At 34.9% G+C, this 24,758-nt stretch overlaps 1 protein-coding gene across 11 annotated transcripts in view; it reads right to left on the minus strand.

Annotated features, from left to right (window-relative positions):
- Positions 1-24,758, minus strand: part of LOC128213016 (GTP-binding protein Di-Ras2-like) — a 169,521-nt gene that overhangs the window by 38,481 nt on the left and 106,282 nt on the right. For 5 of the 11 annotated variants that reach the window (XM_052918476.1, XM_052918473.1, XM_052918474.1 and 2 more), the window contains exon 2: positions 22,862-23,487. The exons of 4 other annotated variants lie outside the window; for them this stretch is intronic. In XM_052918476.1, the coding sequence (XP_052774436.1) occupies positions 22,862-22,945 (84 nt within the window). In that variant the 5' untranslated portion in view covers positions 22,946-23,487. Of the gene's footprint in view, positions 1-11,987; positions 12,240-20,019; positions 20,110-22,861; positions 23,488-24,758 lie in introns of those variants that run through there. 2 more of the 11 variants (XM_052918478.1, XM_052918477.1) reach the window with 2 other exon arrangements.

Consider the following 24,758-nt stretch of genomic DNA (forward strand, 5'->3'; position numbering starts at 1 on the left):
TCTGGCATATTGAAAAATTCTAAAAATAATTAAAAAAATAAATATTCAAAGGTTTATGAAGTAAGGCAACATTTCATGGTGAGGTTTACTTAAGTTGACTAATAAATTAATATTATTAAAATATTATATCATTACATTATTATGTTTATTAGTTTCAAGAAATCTTCTTTTTCTTGATTATTCGATTATGGAACGATGAGGTCGCCGATCGCCGAGTTACGAATGTCTGCCAATATAATCGGTTATCGGCGATTATCGGCCCATCACTACTATATATCATGCAACGTCATTGGTCTGTGACTGGTCACGCGATGATCCCAACATTTGCCATATTGTGTCACTAAAACAATGATTATATCGTACCAAAAATGGTGTCTATTTCCCTATTAGGATTAATAAATGAAATAGTTTATATACAATGTTCAATGCAAAACAGGCTGTCGGCCTGATATATACGTTACGCGGTCAGTAGGTGACCCGATTTGGAATACACGGGGTACAAAAAACCAAATTCGGATAAGAGCTACCCAATATTCGAGCTTTGCCCTCACCGGATATGGTTTTCTTCGTCCCGTATATCGGGTCACCTACAAACACCGTTACTTATAATAGTACGCCTCCAACATGAATGCCGCAATGCCATTGGTCCAGGACCCATATTTTTCCATATTTGGTCACCAAATTTATATCGAACCAAAATGGCGTCTATTTTCCGATTCCGATGAATAAATGAAACATTTTAACATGTAAACAGGTTGTCGACGTGATACATACGTTGCGGGTGAGAAGGTGACCGAACATGGGATATACGGGGCGCAGGAAACCATATTCTGGTTCGACATTTGCTCTTACCTGATATGGTTTGCTTTGCCCCGTATATCGGATCACCTACGAACCCAGTTACGTATGATATTATCCTACTTCAGGACTCATGTAAATATTTTCTTGATGAACCTTACGTTAAAAGTACCTTTAACGGAAAGTCGTAATCACTCGTTATGTACAAAACTTATCACAAAAATACGAAGCACTCATTTCCAATTGCGGAATTGTCTATTGAATGCCATCGGATCAGTCGCGACACAGAATACAGAATGAAAGGTGTCTCGTGTCTAGCCCATTAATTCGTGTGTCTGGCTCAGACAATTCCCAAGTCTCTTATAACAGGATTAGCTCAGAACACTGTTTTGGTTTCGAAACAAACTGTTTAATGTTTTGCTTTTTTGATGAGATTTTGAGGAAATTATATTTAAAGCTGCACTCTCACAGATTTACCACTTTTGCAACTATTTTTTGTCTTGGGAAGAGCACATTTTTGCGTAAATATCTTCAAACCAATGGTATAAGATTGCTGACAAAAAAATCAAATCATAGTTTTTCATATTTCCATCGAAAAATTAATGTTTTTACGGCTTAAACCGTTACTAACAGTTTTAGAAAAATGTATAAAACAACATTTTTTGAACTTAAATATAAAAACCAGCGATCTAATTTTTTGTCAGCAGACTTATATAACTGGTTTCTATGGATTTTCGCTAAAAATGGCTCGTTCCAAGACAAAAAATAAAAAAAAGTTGTAAATACGGTATAACTGTGAGAGTTCAGCTCTAAGATGCAAATCACGATAGGCTCGTTTCGTTTTTGTTTTGTGAAATAAATGTTAAGTAGATTGTCAAAATTCGCTTTATTTATGAAGATTTTGTCCATGGACGGTATTCCATATGCAACTTATGGTCATATAACATCGACTTCATTTATTCTATTAGTCAGTAATTATAACCAGTAATCCGATTAGCTACATCGTTCTTAGATCAAATTAAGACCGATGATTAAAGTACAATTCAATGCATATTCTGATGCTACATGTATAGAAATATGGCCTATATTTAAAGCTGCACTCTCACAGATTGAACGTCTTGACAACTTTTTTATTTTTAGTCTTGGAACGAGGCATTTTTTGCGCAAATGCAGGGAAACCAGTATTATACAAAAATTCAGATCGCAGAGTTTTATATTAAAGTTCAAAAAATGATGTTTAAGAAATAAAACAATAATGTTCGAACGGAAATATGAAAATCTGCGATCTGATCTTTTGTCAGCAGTCTTTTATCACTGGTTTGCAGATTTACGCAAAAACTTGCTCATTCCAAGACAAATAATAAAAAAGTTGTAAAAACGGTAAATCTGTGAGAGTGCAGCTTTAATACCGTTTTTAAAAAGTTGGAATATTCGAGCTCTGTGGAAATGACGAAGACTGGTTATTTATTACATTCCCAAATACGCTAACGAGAATAACACGCCATAAAGGGATAAAACTGTACGGTTAATTACAAACAGTCTGATGTCTAAGAATTGAACTTGCAAAGAGGATTATAATCTGCACAATAAGCTTTCCACAATTTACATTAGTTTGTCAGTGGAGATCATTCTCGATAGGAAACAATGGAATTTCCATTAAGTGTATCCGAATCGGGGAACAAGGGGATTTCCCTTAAATGCTTCCCCATCGGGAAACAAGGGGATTTCCCTTAAATGCTTCCCCATCGGGAAACAAGGGGATTTCCCTTGAGTGCTTCCAAATCGGGAAACTAGGTGATTTCCCTGAGTGCATCAAAATCAGGAAACGATGGGAAAAGTGTTTTCTGATCGGAAATGTATAATCTTTGTATAATCTATTGCCCGATTGCGGAACAAAACGCTCATCTTCAAATACCGTTGTCAACTTTGTTTTGTGTATAACGATATTTAGTTAACGTATTTATATAGTAAGGCAATAACATAGTGGTATGATAGAAAGATAGATCTAAAATTTTTCGTTCAGATTTGTTTTCAATTTTCCAATTAAAGAATGTTTCGCAAAAGGGTACCCTTGGGAAGCCCAACCACTATTTACTGAGCGTCAATTAAATAACAAATAAACGCGTTGATGGTAAACTTAAATGCCATGAAAATCATTTCAAAACCATTGTTTGATAATTGAATATGACACAGTTTGAATCAATAGAAACAAGCATAGTTACACACTTCAATAAAAATGGGTGATGTCAACAGCAAATATCTCCCATGTTTCTTAATTTGATAAAGTTGGAAAGTATCTTTTGAAGGATGTTGATCAATCAACGAGGACTTTGCCCAATGAATTATCTTGAGGTTGCAAGGTGGCAACACTATCCAGGGGCGAATCCAGGATTTGACGTTCGAGTGGGCGTAGTTTAGGGGCCAAAGTCAAATATATTTGCATTTGAAGTATGGCAGGGAGGTATAGGGGTTTCCCCCCAAAAGCATGGCAGGAAGGTATAGGCCCCCTCCCCAAATGCATGGCAGGGAGGTATAGGGATTCCCCCCCCCCAAGATAATGTTCACCATTATTAGTCCGAAATTTTGCATTTTGCGACCCCCCCCCCCCCGGATCCACTGGTGATATTTTTTCATAAAAAAGTTAATGATACTGATGTTGATAGAGTGCCTTTTTCATTTATATTTTTGTTCATACATTGGATGCATTTTGTGGTTCTCAAGATTGTATTTATCAATAAAGCTGATCTTAAGTTATGTTTGAAAGCCGTTATATTTTTCGTCTGATAGTCGTCACAGTTTGGTACAATTCCTGAATGAGGAATATCATAATGCATAAATTTATGCGGCAATGACGAGTTTGTTCCGTTGTCCACCTTTTAATAACATCATGTGTCAATTCGCAGTAGTCGTATGCATTCATAAAACATCTAAAAGGCATCGTGAAACGTCCTTATACTTGCGAGGTAATTTTCGATGGAAAAGGACCGAGGTGTTCCGACTGCTTGAGTGGAATACGGACTATCGTGCTTGGCGATATGTATTGTGTGAGAATTGATGATGGGTATTCTATTAATGAAATCTTAAACTGAAACAAACATGCGTGTTCTATATATAAACGACACACTTCAATTATGCCACCATCTTTTCTAGGCGTGAACTTTGCCTGTGTGCGCTTTCATTGCGATCCAGAAACAACAACATATCTTTCTCATATTTCATTTTAAGAAGTGTTTTTGAAATGGATTATTTTTGAAAAAAATCGTTCTCTTGAATGCATTCTCATTTCAAGAAACTAAATGTCTCCATTAAATTGAGAATGCATGGATTTAACATAATTATTTCTTCTTTGAGAGCGAAACGTTTAATGAAACTGTCAATTTTGAGCAAAACCAGAAATGCTTGGAATTTTCTCACATACTTAATCCCCTCCCTTCCCTCTAGACACTGAGTGTGTTTGATTCGTAGTACTTTGGCATTTGAATTCCATTAGGTAAGTGCCACCAAAGGCTGAATTTTTCTCGCATGCCTTCCTTTTCTCCAGACAAGAGACACTTTGACATTTCATATGCCATTAGGTAAACGCAATTTGCACTAATAAAGCCACCTTATTAAAATGCTACGAACATATCATTACATATAAGGAGACCTAAGAGATCAATCTTTGTCTGCAGAAAATTGTTTAATATTTTTCACGAATCGCGTTTTTTCTAAAACGTATGCACTGTAACACCGGATGAAATAAAAGTATATCTAACCTCCCTTGTATTATTCCATAGCATTTGTCATTGTATAACCTCCCTTGTATTATTCCAAAGCATTTGTCATTGTATAACCTCCCTTGTATTATTCCAAAACATTTGTCATTGTATAACCTCCCTTGTATTATTCCAAAGCATTTGTTATTGTATAACCACCCTTGTATTATTCCAAAGCATTTGTCATTGTATAACCTCCTTGTATTATTCCAAAGCATTTGTCATTGTATAACCTCCCTTGTATTATTCCAAAGCATTTGTCATTGTATAACCTCCCTTGTATTATTCCAAAGCATTTGTCATTGTATAACCTCCCTTGTATTATTCCAAAGCATATGTCATTGTATAACCTCCCTTATATTATTCCAAAGCATATTTCATTGAAAGCATTCAATTTCCTTTGTTCTCGTTCGGTACTTCCGTTGCATTCTCGTACACCAGAGTGATGATGCTTATCATAATCAAACCTCTGATGAATGAGAATGTCCCGTTGTTGCAGCCTCTGAAATCGTGGTGGAGAAACATTGGCTCTGAAAACGAGGAGGCAGGTGAATGGGCGGTAAATGACTTGCCATTGACGAAGGGGATAGGGGAAGTTTGAATGCAAGAAACGTCGTTGACAGTAAATATTTAATTAAGCATGTTATTTACTTGTATTATTTATTTCTGCATTAACCTGATATATTTAAAGCGAAATCAGTTGAAGTTGTATATGAAACAAGTCATAATGACCATCCTTGCTTACTTCCCAATGCATATGCCATTGAATAGCCTCCCTTAAATAATCCAAAAAGTATACGCGATTGAGTTAACTCATTTTCGTTATCCGAGTATATGCATTGATTAACCTTTCTTGCATTATTCCATGCAAATGTCATGCTATAGCCTCCCTTGCACAATCTTACAGATTATGCCTTTGAATAACCTCCCTTGCATAATTAAAGCACGTGTCAGTATTTAACATCCCTTGTATAATATAAACCCTAAGCATATAGTGTTGTAACTTCCAGAATACTTGAGCACTCCCTTGTATAATTCCAATTCATATATACTTGTATAGCCACCAGTATATGTCATGGCACTAAATAACCTCCCTGCAATTTGTGACCCAGATTAATATCGTTTCAAACAAACCGACATTCCACTCATCCTTCATACGATATAGTTAAACATATGAACATTTTTCAATTACTTTAAGTGACACTCTTATTCAAAATCAATGCAGAAACATGTATAACAAATATTAATTTTGACCTTAAAACTTTAAGTACTCACTAAATAATGCATTTATTTAAAATATTAATTAATGATTACAAGATTGTAACCGTGTATTTAATAGCAGAATGAGCATAAATGTTAAATGGTGAATGCAAAAAGATTTACTGTGGTCTACTATAGTCTTATAAGGTAGAAATACCGTGTTTTCTGCACCTTTCTTTCGAATAAAACTCGGCATCCTTTAGAAAAAACATTGTTTTCGACATTGATTCATCTTTCTTTGAATATTAAAACAATATTATTTATTGTGGTAAATATTGTTTGGGAGTAAGAGGGCATCTTTAAAACACCAAAGGTGACTCATTGTGCATTTTCTAGTGACTTATCGTGACATCGTTTTAAATATGTGACTTTCATCTTTCATCCTTTCTAAAACATATTTTGCACCTGTATATAATATATGTTCCAGTTAGTTTTGTTAATGTTTTTTCTTGATGCCTGTTTGGTGGGGCGCTCTACACCCCACCCTCATGTTTGTTTTATATGAATAAATTTAATGAAATATAAAAATAAAACACTAAATAACCTCCCTGATATAATCTTAAACATATCATTACATAACCTCTCTTGCATAAATCTAAAGCATATATCATTGGATAACCTCCCTTCGCCATATGTCATGGAATAAACTATATATTAAAAAAACATAAAGTCGAACCTCGTTCGCTCGAACTCCCAAAGACTGGCGAAAATACCTCGAGCCTCGGAAAATTCGAGCCAATCGGCATTGTTTACCATTAGAATAAAGAAATCGGTCCTTTTCATCTAGTTCGAGCCAACGAGGAATTCGAGCCAAGCGAGTTCGAGCCAACGGGTTTCGAGTGTAATTGCAGTATAGTTGAAGTGTCTCTAGATAATGGTGAAGAATTTAATAAAAGACGGCGCACGTGACAGTAGACATTATCGAGTTTCTAGGAATTGCATCTCTTGCGTCACTGGCATAAATCAAATTAACCCAAATTCCAGTGTATGGGATATATGTTTGAGAGGACTCAATTTTTCTGGAAAGTGAAATCAAACCATTGTTTGGTCGGGTGAACTTAGGAAAAAGAAGGCAAATTAAAACCATTGTTCGTTAGGGTGAACTTAGAGAAGTGAAGGCAAACCATTGTTTGTTCGGGTGAACTTAGGAAAAAGAAGGCAAATTAAACCCATTGTTCGTTAGGGTGAACTTAGAGAAGTGAAATCAAACCATTATTTGTTCGGGTGAACTTAGAGAAGTGAAGGCAAACTATTGTTTGTACGAGCGTTTGTTCTCTTTATGTATTAAAACTGCCTATGCCTTTTTGATTGGGAAAATACGCGCGACGATAGGTGCCAACATTAGAAACAATTACATCATGACTTTAGGATAAATGTTACTAAACGCGTCTTATACACCATTAGACACTTAATACCTATCATATTAGTGTAACAAATAATCAGTCAAGCAGTAACAAACGTAGCTATTCCCGTGTTGCATTTTTGCACGTTTTTATTTATTTTCGGGAGGGGGTGCAGGAATAGAGGGGTTTTGCTGGAGGGGGGAAACAGTCTATACACTGCAGTCAATTTCATGAAGAAAAAAATCATTAGCAAGGATCTTGCTACACGCAATGTCCCATATTTTCAACTACGTGTTTTACGAGTACAGCCAATGTTGTCATAAATATTGTCGGCGCTACTTGCAACAATCCGATTCTAGGCCATTAGGGTAATGTCTCATTAGGGAATACTCAACCTTCCTGGAAGTCGCCTCGTCCCGTATTTGCAATATCGAGTGAACCAATTGTTAATGTCAATGTGAAAAGCAATGCAAACAGTGAACGGCTTTAACAATAGGAACACCCTTTACACTTAATATGCTAATTTTGCCTTATTTTTTCATGTAAAAAAATTCAAAACCTCTCTCAATTAAATATAAGCGGTACAGAACAGAAGCAGAATTACGCTTTTGTCACGGGTTCTGAGAATCAATTTGTATTCATGAAGACTTTGCGTGATTATTTCCAGTAAATCTTCCGCCTGCGGCCAGAATTCGGTTAATTCAGAATAAATACTGTCCAGAATAAAATATGTTTAAGCCTCCGCATCTGATCAGCTATGTGCCTTAATTGGCATAACCGTCTTGGTAATGTTTATAAAGAATTCCATATTCAAAGAAAAAAATATTTTTTTTGGTTTCTGTTAGTTGTAACTGAATTTGTACAAACTGTTTTAAAGATTTACGGAGTTTTGTTGGCAACGATTTCTTTTTCCGGGTGTTGAAATTAACAAAAATCTTATATAAGAGATATCTTAAGGGAGTTAACTCTTGTACCGTTATTTTCTTTTCGGTAATTTTACCGTACCCTTGATTTCTTTTATTTCGCGCTCACATTCATTGTTAGAATTTAAGTCGCGGGAACGGTCGTCTAATATTTTCAACCTCCCTCCCGTGCTTTTTGTATTGAATTATTATTGTAATTTATATAATTTATTTGTTATATGTATTGTATTTTATGCATATTTCCCCGATCTAAGGATGATTTGGCTACTATTGTCCACAACCTATGGTAATATGCTTAATGAACTGGGTACTCTATATTTCCCACGCAATGCGTGTCTCATCGGAATCCGAATTTTGCCTTGTCGATATAATATCTCGAAAGAGCGTAAAACGATAACATCAGTCTAATTACGCAACAAAAGCCGTATTAATGAGATTGCTCTGCGTGTTAATTAAATTAACAAGATACACCGCAATGCAACTGATCATGAATCGGGTTTTCAATGATTGACTGAAAATTTTCAGCCTTCATGTGTGACATAGTTTCAACTGTGTTTCTATTTTGAGTATAAGTGACATTGAGCTTGCCCATGAACGAAACGAAAATATTTGTCAGAAACCAAATTTCTACATTAAGTTAAGGTGACCTAAACCTTTGACAGATCGGATCAAAAGCAATCCCAAGCAAGCTCTCCATATATTCTAACTATACACCAGGTTCGGTGTCCATATGATGGTCGAAACTCAAATTAATCGTCGGAAGAAACGGCGATCTTGACCTTTTAAAGAAAAGGAGCCAAAAGCAATCCTTTGCAAGCTCTTTGCACGTTCCGGTAAATAATCCCGGAAACCAAATTTCTTACTTTAGGAACAGTGACCTTGACCTTTGACGGAACAGACCCAAAGGCAATCCCAAGCGATCTCTCTACAATTTATTTTACTATATACCGAGTTTGGTGTCCATATGAATAACGAAGCTGTAGTTCTTGGCTGGAAATGAAATGTCTATATTATCTGATGAAAGAAACTGTAGTTATTCTCCGGAAAGGAAATTTCTACACATAGTTAAGGGGTCCTTGACCCAAAAGCAATCCCAAGCGAGCTTCATATATATATATGATTAACGAAATTAAAGTTATTCGCTGGAAACCCTTTGTTTGCCGTCGCTCGCCCGCACGACCGACCGCCGGCCCGCCAAACGAATAACCTAGTTTTCGTTGAAAATCTGGTTAAAACTGCAATTATTACTCTTTATTATAACGTCAACCACTTTACAGCTGTTCGTTAGAACCACATAATACTTTAGTTGTAGAGCGTTCATTTTAGTGCTTAATATCAGAACAAGCCATACCAAAGAAGGAACCAGTAGTACCCCAAGCTCGTAGCTCGTCAAAAGTTGAAAGTAATCAGTGCTCGACAAAATCCGTTTGTCTGTATTTTGCGTCACACTGGACATATCAATGGACTAATTCGAAAAAGGTAAGGTATCGCAATCAGAAACATACTTTCATGAGAATGGTCATTTTTCATAAAAAGGCTTCAATCTGAGCCGCAAGACTGCAAATCTTAATTTCACTGTAACAGTTCCATTTGAGGGCAATTCTGGTAAACGATACCCAAAAGGTTCCTAATAACACCTTTTATAACTATTTATATAACTTTTGTCAAAATAAAAGATTCTCTATTCTGAATCTGAGTCTCGTACTCGGACATAAATACTCGTCTCATGGTTTAGGTGTCAAACAGCTTCAAAACAACGTCTTTGGACATAGATAGCAATATTATTGATGGACTAGTGATCCCATCCCCCAATCACAACATGGAGCTACCATAAACTCCGGATATTTCTAAAGCAATCCATAAACTTGTTTAAAATATGTTCCGACCTTCGTTGCATTCCGGTATTCATATTATATCAATCCAGGACAATGAACTCACATCGCATTATTAAATTAATAACTTATATAAATACTAATATAAAAATATTTATAGTTTTCCTATCAGCCTATTGATGTCCTACAAGGGGAACAATGAATCCGCCAAGAACTCTCTGTATCTATCAAATAATAACTTTTAAAAATGGTTCTCCAGTAATGTTTCTGCTCCAATGAAGCACTTAATCAAATTTAACCAGGACATCAGCCTATTGATGTTCTACCAGGGGAACAATGATCCACCAAGAGCTTATAAGTATCTTCCATGGCCGAGAGTGTAAGATAGGTTCATTCCGGCCCGAGCGTAGGGTGTTTTGCGGGAACGAGGTTTACCGAGTTTCCGCAAAACACCCTGCGCGAGGGTCAGGATGAACCTATCTTACACGAGCGGCTATGGTAGATGCTTTTTCTCCCATCTTAGTTAAACAAAATTAAATAAAAATGTATTTTTTTGCTAGAACTCTTTTGTGCTTAGTGAAAATAATTGCGTACGGATATGCGATAATTCGTGGTTGTCATGGATATTCGCGCAGTGATTCAGAGTATGTAAGTGGTCTGATCGGTCTTTAAATAGTTCTAAGAAGAGTGAAGCATTATTTCTTGAAAGGTGCGTGAAAACTGTTTTCTGGTGACATTTGAAGCGAGAAATAATTAACTAGCGTTCTAAATATTGCCACAAGACAAGGTTTTCATGATGCGCTACAGACGACAGTCTTCAACAAGGGAGGTAATTACACTGTGGTGACCATTAAAAGAAGTTCCATCCGGGCATTTATCTTCGCCCGTGGGCAAGATAAGAATTTCTAGCATGGTTAAATTAATGGATCTACTTATCTGAGGTGGGAGAACTCTGTATCTATCAAATAATAACTTTTAAAAATGGTTCTCCAGTAATGTTTCTGCTTCCAATGAGGCACTTAATCAAATTTAACCAGGACATCAGCCTATTGATGTTCTACCAGGGGAACCATGAATCGGCCAAGAGCTTACTGTATCTCATTCTACAACTACACCGCCTATCAATAAACCCATTCAACTTGTTGTCAAACCCATACGAAACCTTACAATTGAAGACACAATGTCTAGATGTTTTGATAATCTTATTTCCAGACCAATCAATGGGATTGCAGGATTCATTTAGACTGGAAATCCTATTTATATATATATTTTTGTTATGTATGTGTGTCTTGTCTCTCGTTGATTGCATTTTTGTTCCTGATCTATGCGTCTTTGAACATATGTTTAATTATTAAGCTACAGAGGCCACAATAAAGAAGCATATAAGTAAAATTGAACCTTTATACCACTTGTAAAAAGTGTTATTCCAAATGTTTATTCTGATATTAAACTAAAGGAACAAAGTACATAAAAGAATTAATATTTTTGTACGCTTGAGTTAAAATATGTTTTTAATAATCTTAAGAAGCTTCTGTAATATGTCTTAAGATTGTCCCTGAATTTTTAATTACTCAATTAATGAAATAAGTTTGTCATAGAAACATTACCATCACTTTAGTTTAACGTTCTATCACGATTTGATCACTTTTAAGAAAACTGTCCTGTTGAAAAGTGTCCGCACTAAATGTTGGTCACAAAACCAAAAGGAGTCAAGAAAATGATGACTCATTATTCCCAGTTTAATGCTAATCTATTGGTAACATATGGTTGAACCTCTCAATAATTTACATTCCACAGTAAGACTTCTGTCTGTGTCGCTGGTTAATGAATTCGGGACTGTTTTATGAATGACAAAAAATATATATATCTTATAGAATGGTTTGTTTTCTCATTTGTTCGAAAGAGACAAACGTACTGGTTACTGCCCAAGAATCAGACTCCAAAATTCTTATGAAGACGTTTAGCATTCATCATAATCGAAATAAGTATAACCCAAAGAAAAAGGCTAAAGAGATTCAATATTCAGCTCATATATTATAGTCAGTTTGATGATCTAACAAATACCATCCTCCATACCTTGTCTCTGGACTGGATGGAGTCAACGCGCGCATTCAGCCCGGTCGTTTTTGAGTTGGACCGCATTGCCCGGCCTGACGCCATCTTAGATTATATATCCTTTATCACGTTTAATTATATCTTCTGGTCGGAAATGAGTGCAGCATTTTTAAAATATTGAATAAGATGTCTTTATTTTATCGTAAGTCAAAAATACGAAACTTACACACTGAGTGTTGCTTGAATGACGAGTTTATAGATAATATGTATTAGTTTCGCTAAACATTTTCCTAGTCCTTTCCTCTAATATTCCTTGTCACCAGTAAATATTCACACTATTATAGCCAAAGTGTAACGCATCAAATATGTATAATTGTAGTTATAGATTAATCGCATTGTCGGACACCAAAGAGATTATCTTTTTAACTTCATTCAACTCCTGACATATTATCTTCAAAGGACTAAACACTGAAACAACAACTTCAGACACGTCGACCAGTAGATATGTAAGCGTATTACAATTGCAGTTTTAATTCATTCAAAAGCTGAACAACTATTGAAAGGGTCAGTCATTCAAACATTTTGTATTCCATACTTGGTATTCCATATGTTGTATAAAACATATAAACCAACTCACTGGGCTGGATGTTTCTTCGCTTTTATATTCAATATTCTTCTTATCTCATTCACAATTTATACATAACTGTCGAATCCAATAGTCTGAATATACTTTATTGCTGTCATATAAATCAAATTCCCAAATATATTGAATATAACGCAAAGACATTTGCCTGAAACACAGTTGTGAAACACTCTGTAGCTGCAACAGGTCCTCACAGCGATGCAACTCTGACAAAATGTCAATTATTTTACGATTCCTGCGAATCAGTCTCCCAGAGAGAGACTGGTGATTTGACTGTTAAAGCGATCGTGGGTTGGAATTTGCTTTAAGCGAAATAAAAACTCGATCGAGAGCTAATTAAATATATTAACCTTGATGAAACGGTCTTCTACAAACATTTGCCTCTCGGAGAATTGCCATTTTTCTATTGACATAAGTTGATATTTTAAGCGTTCTTTATTTGATGTTCTTGAAAGCGGAACAGATATCAACATATGCACGAATCTACTAAACGCGGGCAAAACATTGGAATTATCTAGAAAAGTATTGACACAATCTATGACGGGGATGCAGGCGTCTGAGTTTGACAAAATGTTTCAAATTTGAGGTAACAATGTAACCAAATAACTACTACAACCTTCGTATACTAGTTTAATACCCATCATATTTATAGGAAAAATTTAAAACTAGTTACAATTTTAAATTGGTAGAAAAACGAACGATTTAGGAATATGGAAGATGCAGAGAAGTTCTTTGTCACCTTGTAGTACTTAAAGTGTTAGTGGTGTTGTCCATCATTATATCTTGTTATATGATAAAAATAGAATATTCCGCCTTGATTATATACTTCGTTAATGCAGTTATGGTGTCAAGTGACTTTTTGTTGACTGAATTTCTTGTCTGGTAATGTTAATCATATTAAGGACAGGTTGTCTGACGAAGCAAAATCTTAACGGAAGACAATATTGGATCCCATTTCTCCCATATTTAACAGGCATCCGCCCACTGATATTGTTTAATTACTTCCCTTAGAGAAACTCTCGTTACATATTGCCCTTTCAAATAAGTTTCAAAAGGAAACTTTAGCATCAATAAACTATTATTTATTGGAGCACAAGTCATTTTCTAAAAAGTAATGTCACATTTCACGTAATTTGAACATCTAAAGGATTACGATCTGACAGCGGCCAAATTTCAAGGGGTTTTACTGATAATGCAGATACAAAATGTAGTCAGGGAGATATAAGGAAACCTTAATTAAGAAATATTACACCCTACGGATGTCAGTATAAGACACAACTAGTTAGCTCTTAAATGTGCATATTGATCACGTCCTTAAGGTCGCAACGTTGCAGACAACAGTTTTATTATCTTAGCGTTATAATTGTGTAAGACTTGTCGGACCGGTCATTAAACATGATAAAACTGGCTGCTTTATGTTTCACGAGAATATAATAATTTACAGACTGATTAACTTTACTCGTATATAAATAGATGGGTATACTGATAAAAAGTGTTATAAATTATGATGTATACTTTTAATATGCTATGTTTTATATACGTAGAAAAGAGAAAACAAGTTTCAAAGGCTTTTGATAATGCAGTGATAACTAATGGGACAACAGCGGTGACCAACAACTTACGAAAACTGAACTCGCTGTAGTACCACAGACCCTGTAATCGCTATAATTTGACATACATTGCGAACACAATACTCGCTGTATAATAAAAGACTCTACTGGTACAGTACTCGCTTTATTATGAACGACCCTACCAGTACAGTACAGTATGTTTAATGACAGAAGCTGTGAGTACAAAACTCACTGTATTTAGATTGACCACATGAGTACAGTTATTGCTGTATTATGGGGAAATCTTGGTGTACATAACGAGTTGAAAGTGGCAATGTTGTTTTGTTTTGCAACAGGGACAACACCGGATAATCAAATAAACCAATAAACAGGTGTCTGAAATACATTTTAGAGAGTATCCAACATGCCTTGAAATCCAAAGTACCATTTTTATCCAAATACGGTATGAATCAGTACACTCAATGTCGTCAAAAAATCATGCTTGGCGGTGCAACATAGATTTAAAAAGTCTTGTCTCTTTGGGTGAATTTCGAACAATGTAGGCAAACTCGTAATCTTTCTTGCACATTGTTAAACTGCCTATGCACTTTTGAATGGGGTAATTAGCGCGAGAAGTGCCAAATGTAGGGGAAACATACCCACATTTGTTTATGTTTATGGGAAATATTTAAGACGTTTCCATAGGGAAATAGTCTGTATATGGCAGCCAATTTAATGAATAAAAATTCACTTGCAACTATCCTGTATGACCCCATTGTTCCATATCATTAACTTCGTTGTTTAAAAGTGCATCTATTTTTGTCAATTAATATCGACAATACAACATGAATAAACAGTTCTAGGCCAGCAAGGTTATGTTTGAATAGGAAATAATCAACTTTCATTGAGGTTGCCTCGTCCCGTATTTGCAATATCAAGTTTAAAACTTGTTAATGTCAATGTTGAAAGCAATGCAAACAATGTGAACGCCTGTAAGGCACTTCGATCTGTCATGCTTTAAAACAAACTTACAGATTGCAACATTGGCAACGTGTAGCGAAATGGAATGATACATGTCATTCTGGGGAACGATGTCAAGCCTTCTTAAAGTATTTCTATCGGTCCAGGAAATGGACACGAGCATAATTTATATAAGCGTCAAAAGACAGAGAGTCAGGGAAAAATACCAACTCGCTTATTAAGAAATATAACACAACACTGAGGGTCAGGTGGCAATGTTAGGACCTGCCAGTCAGCAACATACTGTGTTTATTGAAGTAATAATTGTTATTATCTTAGCAGCTTTTAAAGTACAGATTTTGAAAGACAGGTCGAACCGGTTGTTCTTCTCTCGATCTCTCTTTCTCTCACAAATCTTTCTCTTCAACTTCTACAGTATCAGTAACGACGGCTGCATTATGTTTCACGAGAACATAGTCATTTACAGACTGATCGATTTGACTCGGATATAAAAAGAAGGGTATACTTAAAAAATGTGCTTTATTTTCTGATGTAAGTCCTAAATATACTATGATTTTCATATACGCTAAATAAAAACATATCCTTGGCTGTTGATTATGCAGTGATAACTATTGGGACACAGCGATGGCTTCGCCGTGTTATGAAAGGCCCCGTGAGTACAGAACCCTCTGTGTCTATGCAGTATTTCTAAAATACAGTACTATGAGAAATCCCTGGAGTTCAGAATAACTGACAGTATTATGACAGACACTTTAATACTGCACTCGCTGTAGTTCGACATACCTAATTACGAGTAGAGTACTAGCTGTTTTATTACACCAGAACAGTACTCGCTTTTTTCTGACAGACCCTACAAGTAAAGAACTTTCTATATTATTTCACAATTACAAAACTCGCTGTTCTATGAACATGAACATGAAGAAAACACTGGTATAACACAAACATACTTTATTGAAGCCGCAATAAAAACTTAACACTACAAATAACTAAAAGTACATGGAAAACGTGCTATTCTTTAATTATCTTCCCTATAAACTGTATTCTATAACTTCGACAAAATGCTACAATTGAAAGATGTAAATATATCTGGTACATGTTCGGAATATCCGGCAAAAGTGTAAGGCAGAGACATCGATGAGAGTCCATTACATTTCAGATCTTGACAAATCTGCGATTATCTGAATTCAAGATTATGTGCCTTTATGTTTTGTTAAATCATGAAAAGTGACAGCAGGAGATGCGAACATATAGCCAAAAGAAAAGCAAATTTTGAAAACCAATTTTAATTCAGATCTTATCTTTTGTGACACTGTAGTGCATGGAACGGCATGACTTGTGGAAACGAGCAAGGAAAACATAAAACGTCAAAAAAAAAACTATTATAGGATGGCATCGAACACCATAAATATTCATTTTCCAAAATCAAACTGGCATTTCTCCTGTGACTACAATTCATTTGAGCAGCTACTGCATCAACCTTGCCTGCAATTTAAACGCAAATTCTGACGTTTCAGCGCACACACGGGAGGTATCAAGAATGAGTCAGTGATTTCTTAATGCCATGTTGTTTTAGTATGTGTTCTTTTGTTGTTGTTTTTAAGTTGCACTCACGAATATGATTCACTTGGAAAATAATTATCTATGGCAATTGATACATATGTTACTTTGTTCAAGCCGTCTGTTATATCTGTGTGATGTAGTTTTGTGGAAGCATGGACATGTATGTTCCATACACTCCTTATTGACTTTAATAAAGTCCTCAAACACGTTGACCACAAACTAATAGACTACGTATAAACATAAATAGTGTACACACCTGTCTATCTCTATTTAAGTATCCAACAAATACAAATGCTGATCATCAATGGGCAATTGTGTACAACTGGCGAAATATTTGGTTTGCTTACAGGTAGAAACATTTAATTGTTTTATCAATAGGTTTTCCTTTATTACCTAATTGAAATGTGAAATTAGCCTAAGGGTAATCTGCGGACTGATAATCAGAGTTGTATAAATATACACTGAACCTTAATGTTACATGTTGGTGATGTCTGGTGACCCCGACACAATTTTGTTGTCGTTTGAAAACGTATTTATTGCTTATCACTAGTATGTAATTGTATCGACTGAAAATACATCAAGCACTATATCCGTGCATTTCTATGTCCAGTTCTATTTATGTGCACTTTCGACCTTACTACTGTCTGCATATTTTGCATACATATTATTAACATCAAAGTATGGGAATAAGTAACTATTTGCTCGTAATTTTTCGCATTTTGCACTTGAGTGGCCATTATTTTGTCATGTCAAATCATTGTATGCAGTTGCGTGATCTCTTTGCCTCAGATAATAGACTACAGCTTGCAGGCTTCGTTCAAGAGGGTTGTAGCTCAATGCAGAAATAGAAGGCATATGAGAGTCTTGTGCTAAGCGGTAAAGCTGCATAACGAGACGACGGAATAGACAGTTTTACTAGCCACACTTGTTTTCGTTTTGGTCGATTATTGCCAGTAACTTCGTTTAGGGACACATTCGATGGTATTAACCTGTTTGTGTTGCAATACTGATAATTTCTGTTTTATAATGTTTGCGTGATACTGATTGACCACAAATATTGTGTGTTAAAACTATTGTTGTTTAAAACACAACGTTTAAAAAACCCTTATATAACAAGCAGTGATTGCCTATTTATTACACTTTAAAAGACAAAGTATGTCAAGATGACAAGATGTCATTCTCCATATTTCTGTGGGCTAATGAACTTCCCACTAAATGACAATCCGAGACTGTCAATATTAAGTATGAGGACATGTGTGGGCGGCCACTCTGGTGTTAACGCTGAATGGATGGATATACAATGTCGTTTTTAATGATTTTGACGTAAGAAAATCAAATAAACCTATATCAAGCTGTATGGAATTCATTTCAGATATTATCCAACTTGCCTTTAAATCCAATCCCATTTTTTCTAAATTCGGAGTGTATTCGTACACTAAATATTGTTATTCATTGTTGCTAATGGAACATGAAATTAAACAATTCTAGTCCCTTTCGATGAATTTCGAACGGTTTAGGCAAACCCATATTGGAAAGAACGGGAAGTTTAAAATTTAGTAATAATAAGACCATGACAAATAAGAGATAAAAGTTTCAACCCATTAATAGACTCTATCTTTACCAATTATAAAAAAAACATTACCGTTAATCACGCAACTCTAATTAAACATAGCTTTTTATTCCTTATTCATTTATTTCTTTCGTTTTTCTAGCAGAAAAATACCACATTTGTGTAAAAAAAATATTACGGAGATGGGCGGCTTTTTCCATGGGGAACAGTCTGTTAATTGCAGTCAATTTCATGAAAAAAATCACTTGCAACTTTCTTGTAAGACTTAAATTTCCCACATTTTCAACTACGTAGTATAATAGTGCTTTAATGTTTGTCATTTGATATCGACAACACAATATGAATAACCCAGTTTAGGCCAGCAAGGTAATGTATCAATAAGGGAAACTTAAATTTCCTGGAAGCCGCTTCGTCCAATATTTGCAATATTGAGTGCACCAATTGTTTATATCAACATGGAACGCAATGTAAACATTGTGAACGCATTTCAGGGACTTATATCTCTTCGGTAATGTTTGTCCCAGCAAGTGGTTTGAAATATAATAGTAGCACCCATATGCTCGATACATATTGCAGAAATGTTGGCATAAGGCAACCCTGAGTGCAAATTTTGCGAACACCAAAACTAATATTTCACTAACATTTTACGAAAAACAATATCATATGAATATGCTCCAGAACAAACTTACAAATTGCCACATTAGCAACTTAAAGAAGAATATAATTATAAATGTCATTGAAATTCAATGTTCAATTCTTAATTCAAGACCTTTTCTGACTACACACAGGTACAGCACATACTTTTTGAGCAGTGTCATTGTTCAATGATGTTTTCAGTCTCGGATTGAGACTAAAAACTTCAAATCTTAGCGTCACTGTAAAAGGACAAAAATGGTACAAAAATAATGATAATAAAGACACTTTGTAACATTTAGAAATTCACTATTCTGAATATGAGTCTTGTATACAGACGTGAAAATGAGTATCGAAATGTTAGCAACAACAGTATAACTAAAATACCCATCTAAACCTTGACCCAAAAAACGTTATAATGGTCTACTGATCTCCAAACATGACCTGGAGTCACCATAAACGAAATTCTAGTCACGCAACAAACGGGAGTAATGTAGACGATGACTCAGTATTCCATGTTTCAGTGTTTCCTATTGCTAAACGTTAGTACTTTAACCTATAACTGGACCTATCAATATTTCAAATAACACAGTGAGACTCATGAATACGGCTTGTAAATAAATGTTTTCTAAGTGAAAAATAAAGTTTCGGTGGTGTATATACCTGTTCATTTGCTCATTAGTTTGATCTTTGCTAACTAATATCCGCAAAATGTCATGTTTGATCGATAGTTCTTCAAATCCTATTAGAATTAAATGTATTGTTATTGTAAATAAATGTAACTAATGTGTCTTTAAGGAATTGGACTTTAGTGCAATGGAGTTAATTGTCTTGCGTTATCTCACCCGAACATATGTGGTTTCGATCCTCACAAAAGAACATTCTCTTGACTGCAAAAAGTTATTATTTTTGCCCTGGGAACGGACTCGAGATTGATTCATGCAAGCGTACCAATGTCACCACAATCAAGATGAATACATAAGGGTAAACCCAAATAGACTAGCTTAAGTTATTCAGTGTTCAACTCGTATACTTCGTTTTAAAAAATAATTGGGGATAGCTAAAGCTTTATTTTAGATGATTAATTTGATAAACAAACGTATATTTTTCTCAAACCTTGTCTGTGGATTGGAAAGGGTCCATATCTGCATTCAGACCTGTCGTTTTCGAGTTGGACCGCCTTGCCCGGCCTGACGCCATCTTAGATTGTAGTTTCTGTACCACACTTTATTATATCATAAAAGATTGTATGTCCTGATCGGAATAGAGTGCACCACTTTAATAGCTTTGGGTTGGATGTCTATTTTTTAGTAACTCATATAAATTGTACACACTGAGTGCTGCTTAAACGATAGATGATGAGTTTTTGCTTGGATTCTTTTCCAGGCTTTCCTCTTTTGTATCAATAATATCCCTTTTTCCAGTGAAGATTCACAATAGTATGGCCTGTTCAAACAAAGTTTATATATACTTTGTAGTTATTGAATATTCGCATAGTCGCACACGAATGAATTTGTGTTCATTACTTCATTCAAATAATGAATTAATTATTTCAATACCTAAACACTGTAACAGACACTTCAACCAGAAGCAATATAAGACTTACAATTGCAGTTTTAATTTTCTTAAAACGGAGAAATTGAATTGGTCAGGTAGTTTAGCATTTTGTATCACATATTTGGTATTCCATAGTATGCATAAAATACATTAACCAATGGCTTGGTTTAGCTGCATTTTGCTCCGCTTTTATGTTCAATGTTCGTCGATATTTATCTCATTGATAAACTGGACCACAATTTATACATAAGCGTCCAAACAAATATTTAGAATATACTTTCTGGCTGTAATATAACTCAAATGCCAAATTATCTTAGAACTGACATACATTTATTTGCATGAAACACACTTGCGAAACACTCTGTAACTGCAACAAGTCCTCACAGCGATGCAACTCTGACAGAATGTCAACTTGTTTACAATTCCTGCAAGTCAGTCTCCTAGATAAACGTTAAGCGATCGTTGGTTGAATTTTTTTTAAGCGAAATTAAAAATTCGATCTAGCGCTAATTAAATTCAGTAACCTTAAAATATTCTGAATGAAACGCTCCTGTACAAATATTTGCCTCTCGGAGATTAACCATTATTCTATTGACATAAAATTTATATTCAAAAAGGTCTATTCAAAATGTTATTTGATGTTATTGAAAGCGAAACAGGTATCAACATATGTACGAATTTATATAAACGCGAGAATGTATTTAGATGTAGAAAATGACATTCTTTGGAAAAGTGTTGACACAATATATGGTGGGCAAGTAATTGTATGAACTTGACAAGATGTGTTAATTTTTAAGTAACAGCATAATCAAATCACTACTACATCACTAAGTGATACTAATATAATACCGAGTGTATTTATATGGCTTATTAAAAACAAGTTACAATTTAAATTGGGTCGCAAATGAAAAATTTATAAATATGGAAGATGCAGAGCAAATCTTTGTCACCTTGTTGTACTTAAAGTGTAAGTGGTGTTGTTAATGTAGTCATGGTGTCATGTGACAATTGGTTGATTGCATTTCTCGTCTATTTACATGGAAAAGTCGTTTAAAGAACACAATCTTAATGACAGACAATATCGGATGGGCATTTCTCCCGTATTTAACAGGCATTCGTCCACTGATAATATCCTACTACTTCCCTAAGAGAAACTCTTGTTACATATTGACTTATCAAATGAGTTTCAAAAGGACACTGTAACATCAATAAACTGTTATTTGCAGTAGCACAAGTTATTGGCTAATATGTAATGTCACATTTCAAGTAATTTGAACAACTTAACGATTACCGTCTGACAGTGGTCAAATTTCATTGGGTTTTACTGAAACAAAACATGATTAGGCAGAAAAAAGCAAACGCTAATAAATAAATATTAGACACTACTGATGGCAGTATAAGGACCAGCAAGTTAGCTGCTTTTAAATGTACATATTGACCATGTATTTAAAGTAGCAACGCGGCAGACAACAGATTTATTATATTAGCGTAATAGTTTTGAAGAACATTTCGGACCGGTCGTTCAAAACCATAAGGCCCGCTGCTGTATATTTCACTAAAATAGAGTTATTTACAGACCGATCTACCTTATATTCGTTGGTATATTAAGAAAAGGGTATACTTTTTAAAAGTGTTATATATTCTGATATAACTCCTTAATACATTATATCATTATATACGCGTAAAAAGGTAAACAAGTTTTTCAATGGCAGTTGATAATGCAGTGAGAACTAACAGGGAAACCAACAACGAGAACCGTACTCGCTGTATTTCGACAGACACTGACACTACTGTCGCTATTTTGACAGACAGTATTTGTTACGGAAATGGGAGAATTTTCCATCCATGGGGAAATAGTCTGCAAATTGCAGCAAGTTTTTTTGAAAATAATCGCTTGTAACTATCCTGTAAGACCACAATGCCCCATATCATTAACTACGTTAAATAGTGCAGCTATGTTTGTTAATTAATATCGACAATACAACATGAATTAAACTGCTCTAGATCAGCAATGTAATGCTTGAATAGGGAATAATCAACCTTCCTTAAGGTCGCCTCGTCTCGGCCATGCAATATCGAGTTTAACACTTGTTAATGTCATTGTTGAAAGCAAACAATGTGAACAAGCTTACAGATTGCAACATTGGCATCGTATAGCGAAATGGAATGGTCCATGTCATTTTGGTGAACGATATCTAGCCTTCTCAAAGTATTTCTTTCGGTCCAGGAGACGGACTCGAGAATAAATCATACAACATTCGAATGTCATCACAATAAAGATTAAATACAGAAGGATAAACCAATATCAATGAGCTTAAAATCGTTTTTAAGTAAATAAGGATACAAGAAAGGTTAGTTTTAAATTGTTAATTTAATAAACAAATAACTATTATCCCCAAACCTTGTCTGTGGATTGGAAGTTGTCCACACCAGCATTCAGGCCTGTCGTTTTTGAGTCGGACCGCATTGACCGGCCTGACGCCATCTTAGAATGTATTTCCTGTACCACACTTTATAAGATCATAACAGCTAGCATGTCCTGATCGGCATAGAGTGCAACACTTTCATAGTTTACTGTAATATGTGTTGAGTACTGCTAAATCTCGAGTATGTAAGGATATGTTTGGCGCTAAATAACTATTTTCCAATGTTCTCGTCTTTATCTTCTTTATCAATAATATCTCTTTTTCAATTGAATATTCACACTATTACAGCCTATTTTAAATTGATAGATATTATTATAGTTAAGAATTAACCGCATAGTCGATCACCGATGAGTTCATCTTTCACTTTCATTCGAACAATTATTTCAAAAACCTTAATACTTAAACAGCACTTTTCGTCACCAGTAGCTATGTTAGTGTTTTATATTTGCGTATTGAATTTACTTAAAAGGTGAAACAAATACTGAATTGATCAATCATTAAAACATTTTGTATCCTATAGTTGGTATGAACCACAAAATTCAACTGGCTTGGCTTAGCTGGAAGTCTCTTCGCTTTGGTATTCGATACTCGTATCGACGAACTGAAACATAATTTATACGTTACTGTCAAATCCAATATTGTAAATATGCTTTCTTGCTGTCATTTAAATCAAATGCAGATAGATAGAAGAAATGAAATAAATGCTTGAAACACATTTGCGAAACACTCAGTAACTGCAACAGGTGTATACAGCCATGCAACTCTGACAAATTGTCAACTATTTTACGATATCTGCGAGGGAATCTGTGAAGTCACTTAATAATCGATTCACTTTCTACTTTAATCTATTTTACTACTCCACCGTATTTATAATGCAGAATAAAATATCAGTAATAATTAGCAACAATGTCTAATAAAGGTCTATTTGGAAAATGGCAAATGCAGAGAAATTCTCTGTCGCTTTGTTGTATTAAAAGCGTTAGTAGTATAGTCCATCATTATATCTTTTGTCTTGATAAAATTAGAATACTCCGTCTTTATGAAATGTTCATACTTGCGGCCATGGTGTCATGTGACTTTTGGATTATAGCATTTCTCGTCTGCTTGCATTCATTATATGGAGTCCAACTAAATACAACATCTGATTGCATTTCTCCCTCATTTAACAGGCATCCGCCCATTTAGAATGATTTCGTATTTCCTTTTAATAATTAATTGTTATATATCGACTGATCATGTGATATTGCATGTAATTCAAAACGACACTTGGGCATCAATGTGGTTATTGAAGTAAAAATCGCAACGCTTCAGACAAGAATAGTTATTGTCTTAGCCGTTGCTAAAGATAAGATTTTGAAAGACAGGTCGGAGCGGTCGTTAAAGATTATAACGGCGGTTGATCTATATTTCACTATAATATAGAAAAATAAAGACTGATTGACTTAACTCGTTTATAAAGTGAAGGGTATAAGCGTACTTATAAAAAGTGTTTCATTCTCTGATGTTAATCTTAAATATATTATGTTTTTCATATTGTTAGAAAATGAAAACATATCCCTGGCCTTGGAAATGCAGTGTGAACTATTGGGACATAGCGATGGCCAAACACCTGCAGTATTTGCTGTTACATAAATAAAACACTCGCTGTATTATGGAAGATTCTACCAGTTCTGTATTCGCTGTATTATGAAAGACCCTGTGTGTACAGAATTCTCTGTGTTATGACTAACCGTAACAGTGCAATACTTGCTGTAATATGAGGAACTCTTTTAGTACAAAACTAACTGTATCATGACAGACGCTTTTAATACATACTGCACTTGCTGCAGTATGTCAAACGTTACGAGTTAAGCACTAGCTGTTTTATTACAC

Source organism: Mya arenaria, chromosome 13, assembly GCF_026914265.1.
Source record: "Mya arenaria isolate MELC-2E11 chromosome 13, ASM2691426v1".
NCBI lineage: Eukaryota > Metazoa > Mollusca > Bivalvia > Myida > Myidae > Mya > Mya arenaria.